Source organism: Crocodylus porosus, unplaced genomic scaffold (genome assembly GCF_001723895.1).
Source record: "Crocodylus porosus isolate Cpor-Errol unplaced genomic scaffold, CroPor_comp1, whole genome shotgun sequence".
Classification (NCBI taxonomy): domain Eukaryota; kingdom Metazoa; phylum Chordata; order Crocodylia; family Crocodylidae; genus Crocodylus; species Crocodylus porosus.
In genome coordinates, this window is record NW_017728910.1 from 33,899,921 (window position 1) to 33,908,794 (window position 8,874).

The following is an 8,874-nucleotide window of genomic DNA, read 5'->3' on the forward strand; positions in this document are numbered from 1 at the left end:
ACATTCATTATGGAAGTTGCACAGTGCAGTTTGCTGGTGCCACTCACTCCCAACTTGCAGCCCCCTGGCCCTGCCAGTGCCTCTCAGCCCTAGCCCCACAGTGAGAGTGCGTGGGGGGGGGGGGAGGAGTCTTTGTACCCACAGTGGGCACAGGGCTGCAGTTTAACCAGACTACCATGGACAGGAGCTGCTTCCTTGGCCCAGCAGGTAGGACCTGGAGCAGGGTGTTGAGATTTGTTGCAGCCACCTTCAATGGGACCCCTGTGCCATCAGCAGCACAAGGAGTAGATGGGGGCCCACACTGCCTTTACCTCCTTCTGCTGCCAGCTGCTCATGCACCAGGCAGTGGCTCTATCCTATCACCATGGCTGCTCCCCCTCAGGCTGCCCACACTGCCCCCTCAAGGGTTAAGTCACAGCCTAAGGGGAGTGTTGCCAATGGCAGCCAAGCCATGACAGCAGGGTAGAGGGGCAGCCTGAGCCAAGTAGCTGGTGGTGGAAAATGAGGGCAGTGCAGCCCCTGTTTCTATTACTACTTGTGCTGCTGGGGGCCTGGTGCAAGTCTCACCGGGGTCCTGCCCGCTGGACTACAGAAGCAACTCCTACTTGTGCCAGTCCTGCCAGGCTGCAGCCCCATGCCTGCTGTGGGCCCATAAATATGGGGAGCGGGGCATGTGTTCCCTGTGCCCCCTTGCTCCTCTGATGTTGTCTGTGCCCCTCTCCTGCCCCATAGACTTAACTGTGGGGAGCTGCTCTCCATGCTGCCTGGCTGCCGCATGCATTTGTGCATGTGGAGTCCTTTTCCTGATCACCTTCTCCCTCCAACCCCCCAGCCAAAAGCAGCCCCTTGCAGGTTTGAGCTGTGCCAGCCTACAAGGGGAAACCAATGGTTTCCTACTATTTTTTCCTTTTAAAGAAGAAAATCTTTGAATTTTTAAAAAAATGTTTTTCCATGATTGTTCATGACCCTCATACATTCTTGAGACTTACTTTTGGGATGTATCCCATGCGTTGAGAGACCCATGGGTCTCTGCACTAGGGGCCTACTTCTTGGGTCCTCCCCACCATTGCCCTTAAGGGGAGTCTATTGACAGCCTTGCCTGCCTGGGAAGTGGGGAGGCTGTCAGGTGGCAGGTGAAAACTTCAGAAAAGCAGCAACTGTTACAGACTGCTGGGGAGCATTGTGACCTGGGAGATCATCTGTCTTCCCCTCTATACACATGTGCACATGCGCTCCCACATGCACACCCCTGCCAGTCAGCTGATTTGGTAGGAGGGGTACCATTCTCGAGTGATGGGGATCTTTGCAGTTTTCTGTGCAGGAAAATAGCCCCGCTGCTTGCATTCCTGAGCTGACAGGGGTGGGGAGGCACTCAGCCCCCATGGCAAGACTCCAGGAGCCTTGCTGCAGAGTCATGGCAACCTGCCTCGCCTTGTGATGCTGAGCTCACCCAGAGCAGTGCGAGGTGATACGGGGCATTTTGCTCCCAAACTGTGCTGCAGCAGCACAACAGTCTGCCCTACTCCGCTGACTCAGCAGAGTAAATGGTGGTGATTTGCAAAGCTAGCACAAGCGGGAATGAGGCCTGTATAGGCTTTCCTCAAACCAGATTACTGGGCCCTCCCGCTTTTAAATTGTCACCTCCATTGCTCAGTTGAGCAGTTGGGGGAGTTAAACAGAAGCCAGCATGGCTGAGAGCTGACAGCCAGGTTTGAGTTGGCTGCTCGGTTGCTGTCCTCACCTCTGAGCTGAGCAACAGGTGAGGGTGAAGGGGAAAGGTGGGGTTGAGAGCATAGGGAAGGGAAGAGGCTGTGCTTGGCTCAGGAGTCAGAGTGTGTGTGTGTGTGTACATAGGACATGCTACAAAGCCCAATAACACAAGATCAACTGGTGTAGGAAAGGCATACCAGCAGTTCGTCACTCTGTGTTTTATATAGAATGCTACCTAGTAACTTGGGCCAGGTGCCTAACTAATGGGTCTTTCAGGACTTGTATTTTACCACACTGCTTATGTGCTGCTGTAAATCATTGAAGCTTTACCTTATTAAACACCAGTCTTACTACAGCACTTTGAGTGCAAAAGTTGAATTAAGAGCACTTCTGGTGTCCTTTCTCTGGAATATTTCCCTATTGAACTACCTGCCTGTGTACTTAAAGATGAAAGATCTTTACCCTAATGTTGTGCATTATATATGTAGGTTTAAGAAAATCTACAAAGAAGCGCAGTGAGTCACCACCTGCTGAGCTCCCCAGTTTGCGGCGGAGCACACGGCAAAAGACCACGGGCTCCTGTGCTAGCACCAGGTAAAACTTCGCGTTCAAGATCATGATTTGTGAATATACTGTTACTGCAACTGATCAGAAAGTTTGTTCCCCTTACCTGATAGAAAGCTCTTGTGCAAAAAAGGACTGAGATTCAAAGGCCCATCAAGTCATGATGATAAATACTGGGATAGTGGGAACATGGGGAATTTAGCTTCATCCAAAGATGCTGTATATCGCCAACTAGTAGATGGGGAAGTACCACCAAATAATAAGTAAGTTCATATTTTCTGGTCTCTGATCCAGGGGATATTTATGTAGGATATTTTTTTTTTCAGTTTGCCCACGCTTCAGTCTCCCCTTGCTTGGAAACTACTGGTGTACAGTTGCTGCTGCAAGTCAGCTTGCTTGGAAGGAGAGAAGAGCTTATGTGCTAGAAGTAGCTGTTTGGGCCTTTATAGTAGCTAATTACCACTTGATGATTATTATTATTATTATTATTTTTTTTTTAAATATTCAGATGATTATAACTTCTAGGAGGAAAGGAGGCCCTCTTACCTTTTTTCTTAAGAAGCTTTTGTTAGCAGTTTACTTAGTAACAATTCTTGTAGTTTGTTAAAGTTTCTGTAGTCCCTGAATATTAGTTCAGTATTACAAATTTCAAAGTATGGTTACAGCATAAACTTCAAAATAAGAAGGCCTGAATCTTGGGACCAACTACTAACATCCACAAAATATTCTCGCCTCTATTTTCCTTAAAGTCTTAAGTGTATACAGAAAGCATTGGGTGATGGATCACTGACTGACCTGCAGCTAAGACAAAATTGGCGAACATCAGGTTTGTACAGGATGAAACCAGATATGATTTACAGCCTGGAACAGTAGGTTGATAATGTGGGGTGCTGGGATAGAAGAGGTCAAATCAAAATTGGTTCTCCTGAAGTTAGGGAGTGCAGCAAGGAAATGTGTGGACGAAGTTTAGGAAAATACTTAGTGGTGTTTAACTGCACCCTTAAGTTTACTATTTTGGATCTTGGATTATCCCATTTTAGGTATCGGTGTTGGAAGGTTGGGTGGCTAGCCTGTGGCACTTATGGCAGGGACAGCTTGTATGTGGCACATGGCAGGTTGGAGAGGGTTTAGGCAGCACAGTGGCAGATAGAGCAGCATATCAGGCATGGAGCACAGGGAAGGGAATCAAAAGCGGAACAGCAGATTAATCAAGAAAAGTATCAGAGTGGCCCTCAAGAAGTGTGCAGGGCTAATTTAGTGGTGCTCTTGCCTAAAAGACTGACCCCCCACGGTTTTGAGGTCTGAGTGTTTTTAAGATAAACTCAGACTTAAGGCACTAAGGATGATGGCAACTTAAAGCTCTTAGTGATGCCTTTTGAAGCTAGTTAGCTATTTTGAAGGTTGTCACTTTAGGTATTTGTCAAGAGCAGACATTGCAGCTCATAACTTCATAGTTACTGAGCCTGTTTTGGCTTAACACAGCCTCAAATAAGAAGTGCTAAGCTGAAACTTATAGAACTAAGACAATCCTGGTCAACATGTTTAAAAACTTAACCTTGAGAATGGGAAATTTAAAGTAATAGACATTTCTGGGTCTCCACAGGGAAAGCTGAAGATAAAATAGACCAGTGTAGCTGAGATTTTTATGTATGAATGCCAAATTAGTTCTAGTACCTTCAAAAATATTTACTAGCTATCAATACTTTGATTCTGCCCATTGTCCCATTTGTGACAATAAACTAATTATCCACTTCTTGGACTATTTTATCAGGATATAAAAGGCAAAGTGCTCCATGTGTCCTCTAAAGTTACCTTAAAAGCATCACCAGATTTTTAGCAAATGACGTATTTTATAAAACTTTCAGCCCTTCTTTCAGTGTTTGCAGTATTTTTGCCAATAAAACAATCGCTATCCCATGATACTGTCAGGAAAAGTTGTGGGGTGGGGAGGTCAAGAGGAAGGGAAAATCAATTGGTCTCCCTTATTGCTAGCAGAAAACTAGAGTCAAGGTAGAGGGGCAGCAGTTGTAGCATGGAGCCCTGTGTAGTCTAATTATAACCTGTTTTTGTGGTAAATACTCAGCAGGGCACTCCCAATCAGTGAGTTAGCTTGGGTATTTCTGCTGCAGTGTAGGCACATGCTCTTAGCAGGTAAGCTCTCCTAAGGTCTGTCTCTAAAATTTGTTTTTGCACTAATTGCCTTAACCAAGCTGTCTTGGTAGCTTGTGACTGACTTGGTTTCTCATCGTTAGTGGTCGTTAGGTATGAATCTTCAAGGTATGTTCTAACGTGCTTATAAGCAACAAATGGCGCACAGAGGAAATCCTGGACTTTTTAATTTCTTGAACAGGTCTGGCAATTTTTCTTAGAGTTCAGGCCATACTGCTCAACTGACTTCCTTATGGATGTGATGGCATTGACCAGTTTGAAAGAAACTAATAAAGACCACCCACATAGTTGAGATCTACCAAAGTAAACAAGTCAGACTAAGCATGCCAGAGAACAGAAATTCCTGTTAACTTTCTTTAGTCTTCATTTCCTACTGACATCTACTTTTTCCCTATTGTATAGATTTTGTTTATGCTAATTCATCGAGTGGTCTGGTTTTCTAGAATCTCGTCACATGATTGAAATTCCCATGAAACGTCTCTGCATTTTTTTCATTCTCAAGAAAATGGTGTCCAAAAGGCTGCCTAACAAATGCATCATTTTCTAAATACAAAAAGCATTACAAGGAATGCATTTGGAGGTTTGCTTTTTTTTTTAAGTTTTCGAAAACAAAATTGCTTTGAATCAAGGAGGAGACACTAAGCATTGTGACACTAGAAAGCATTTGCTGAGTTGACACTACTTGAAATCATCTTGTGTTGCCTTTTATGCTGTTTGTGATATCATTTGGTAAAACTAGTTGATGTGTCAGTGAAGGCAGGAGAAATTCTAGTCTCTGAACCTAAGCCTTCAAGCAGGTAATTGGGGGAAATGTCAGAAGTTTTGGGTGATAATGCAGTTTTGTAGCCTATACACCGTAATGTAGATTTTGAATGATTTTAACTAAATTTGTTTACCTTCAGTCTAAACTGGATTTGACAACCTTCATTGGGGTCCTTTTTTCCCCTCTCAATGACCTGGAAAAACTGAAAGTGTAGTCTTAATTTGAAAGATTGCTATGGATGTGCATTGTCACTTCATAATTGTCTGAACTGCAGACATTAATTTGTTTCTGTTTTTTACACCTGTTAGTGACACCCTTACTTCGGTCCTGCAAGTAAAGATGAAATCTTTGACTCCGGCCTTAATCACTAATTAAAGCAGTCAGTGGAGTCAACTGATTTTCTTTTTCATGCAAAAAATTGAAAATGTAAACGGGTGGGCTATTCTAATGGATCTGCATTTCGATTGGTCTTCTGAATTTATATTTTGTGGTAGTCAGTTATTCTGCATGAGAGTCGAAATAAAGATTCAGATTGTGATGAGCTTTCTTTAGCACCCATCTTTGTAATACATTGTCTATACATATAAATAGGGATATCATGAAAATAAAATGGCTTAAAATGCTGTGGGGTAGGTAGGGAGGAAAAAATTGCTTGGGAGTACCTGATGCTGGTATCCTTTATACGGGCTCTACTTTTGTGAAGTATTATGTGGACAAATGCTGTTTGATTTCGTGCATTCCTAGTCGGCGAGGCTCTGGCCTGGGCAAAAGAGGAGCAGCTGAAGCTCGCCGACAGGAGAAAATGGCTGATCCTGATAACAACCAGGATGGAGTTAATTCTTCAGCTGCACGGACAGATGAAGCTCCACAAGGAGCTGCAGGTAAGTAAGAATGCAAACTTGACAACATACTTTTTTCTAGCATTCTGTGATGCTAACCTCTTATTTGGTTTCATTTTTCCTAATGCTAAATGAGGAAAAAATAAATGCCTTTTTAACTTGGTTTTGGTGAATTAGAAAAACTGATTATTTAGACTGACACCCTTTCTTGTATTGAAGAGCACCTTACTACTTTTGGTCTTACTGAAATTTTTTATAGGGTAAAATGTAGTGCAGTGGGAGCAAGGGCATCCCAATCTGGGTTGGTTCAGAGCACATTTATTTAAATTTTTCAATAATTGTTGGCTTTTAGAAAAAATAATTTAAAAATATTTCATCTAAAAATACAACAGACTTGCTTCAGTCTCAACTTTCAAAATTCAACAAAAATGCAGCATTACACATTTGGTTATTTAAATTCTGATTGTACATCTTTGTGTACAGTGTATGGTCTGAAAGCTAAAGCAAATCTTTGTTGGTTGGAATTATGCACTCTGTGACCTCATTTAGTGTCTTGGTGAAACTTAAAGACAGTGGGAAAAGAATCTACAGCCTAAGATGGGCACTCACTCTTTTTGTTGCATAAATATCACCTAAATGGATCAGCATTGTAAGATATTTTGTGAAGCCAGTCCTGTGCTGCTGAAGTCTATGGCAATTTAGGTAATGACTTTAGGTGTAGAATTGGGGCCTAAATGTTTCCACAGTGCTTTTTGTACTTAAATAAATCTTGTTGACTCTTACCAGCTTTTTAACTTTTACCAGCTTCTAGTTCAGTTGCTGGAGCTGTAGGCATGACAACCTCTGGAGAAAGTGAATCAGATGATTCTGAGATGGGAAGGCTGCAAGGTAAAAAGCTGTTTTAGTACCTCTGAATGTATATGGTGTTGCATGTTTTCATATATTCTTACTGCCTATTTTATATTAATTAAAAATTCTCCCAGTACACACAAGCCAGTGGGTTTTTTGAGTTTGCTAAAGATGGTAAAGAATTTGGCAGTGCAAGAGAAACCTGAACTTATTCTTAACTCATTGAACATGACACACTTTAACTAACTTTTCCTATTTATGTACTCTTCAGAAAACTCACATGATTAAAAGCTTTTGAGATGAAGCTCCACTTAATATGCAAGCCTGTATTTTGCAAGGAGGAAAGCTCATTGCCATGAATAGTCTTTCTTTGTTTGCAAAACAAGACTCTTTAGGCCTGCCACTTTTTTTTTTTTTTTTCCTCCCTTGCTGTTCAGTCTGCTCTGCATCCATTCTCCAAGGATCCCCCTCCCCCTCACCTCCCTGCCCCCAATCTGAATGTTTCTGATCAGGTCTGTAATTTGAAATCAGGACCACTCATTTGAAGACAAGAAAATAGAATGAGCTAGACTGCTTTTATATTAAAATACTCGGATTTTCTTCATGCCTTTCAGATGTTTTTTGCCAAAACACTTCCTAATTTCTTTTGCCACCCATCCCTTTCCAATCAGTAATAATATATTCAGTTTTCCCCTCCTCTGGATTTATTTTTGTCCACTCACACAGGTTTATCTGTTAGAAATAAGAAACCTGCTGTTTTTGTATTTGTGCATTAATTTTTTTACAACAGTTTCCCAATTAGAAATAGCCTCATTAGAGACAGGCTCCAATTTTTGCATCAAAGAAAATTTAAGCACAGTTTAATCATGTAGCATTTCAAAAGGGAACCAGCAAACCCCCCAAATTCTAGTTGATGGCTTTCTAATGATTTTTCCCTTTTTTTTTAATAGCCGTCTTGTCCAGATGCATGTTTGCTTTAAATTGCACCTAAGTAAAGAATGAGCTTTGGAGAACAAATGCATGTCTTTTCTTTCAGTTTGTGCCTTAACTTTTTCTTTTATAAGATGCAAATTCTGTTGCCTCAAATTTTAGGGTTCATGAATTTGTTGCATAGGAGCTTTGACAGTGACTGTTCAAAAACCTGTGTTTACTTTTAGCTCTGTTAGAGGCTAGGGGTCTTCCCCCTCACCTTTTTGGCCCTCTTGGTCCTCGGATGTCGCAGCTCTTTCACAGGACAATTGGAAGTGGAGCTAGTAAGCAAATTTCATATAATTTAATTCTTTCTGTAGTTCACAGAATGGCTAAATTTAGCCAGTGGTAAATGTAATACCTGTGTAAATATTTTAATTATAACTAATTGCAAAATATAATATTGTGAAATAACTTTTAAATGACATGTGGAAATCCAACATATAAAAACATTACGTCCCTTCCTCCCCTCTTAGTGACGGAGTACTAGAAGAACTTGTTTCAGTTTTAAAAACGCTGTCTTGTTTTGTCCGCTCAGTATGTTTTCCTGGCTTTTAAAAAGCCATACTGAAAAATAGATCTAAAGTTGGTTGGATACAGTATCTTTAAGCCTGATTTGGTTATATGGGTTCAAAGGGACACGTCTTTCAAGTGCAGCAGTTTCATTGGAGGCTAAAAACGAAGTCTTTATTTTCCACCTCTCCCCTATCATCTCTGTTGTGAAGCTGGGTGGGTAGTCAAAAGAACAAGGAGGACATTCAGTTATCTGTCAGGACATCACATTCAACAGGATTAAACTTATCAGCTAATTCTTCCTTTTGGGTATACAGCATTCACTGGACCTGGGGTACATACGGTTTGCTTTCTAAAGACAATGTAGTATGCAGTACACATCACTTCATTTTATCCCGTAGCCTCCTACTGTATGCAACAAGGAAAGGTCTGTCTGTCTGTCTGTCTGTCTGTCTGTCTGTCTGTCTGTCTGTCTGTCTGTCTGTCTGTCTGTCTGTC

General features: G+C 41.8%; 1 protein-coding gene across 3 annotated transcripts in view; it reads left to right on the forward strand.

Annotated features, from left to right (window-relative positions):
• Positions 1–8,874, forward strand: part of TRIP12 (thyroid hormone receptor interactor 12) — a 110,039-nt gene that overhangs the window by 57,749 nt on the left and 43,416 nt on the right. For all 3 annotated transcript variants that reach the window (XM_019533007.1, XM_019533008.1, XM_019533009.1), the window contains 4 exons: positions 2,199–2,304; positions 5,951–6,087; positions 6,850–6,933; positions 8,052–8,147. In XM_019533007.1, coding sequence (XP_019388552.1) covers positions 2,199–2,304; positions 5,951–6,087; positions 6,850–6,933; positions 8,052–8,147 — 423 coding nt within the window. The remainder of the gene's footprint in view (positions 1–2,198; positions 2,305–5,950; positions 6,088–6,849; positions 6,934–8,051; positions 8,148–8,874) is intronic.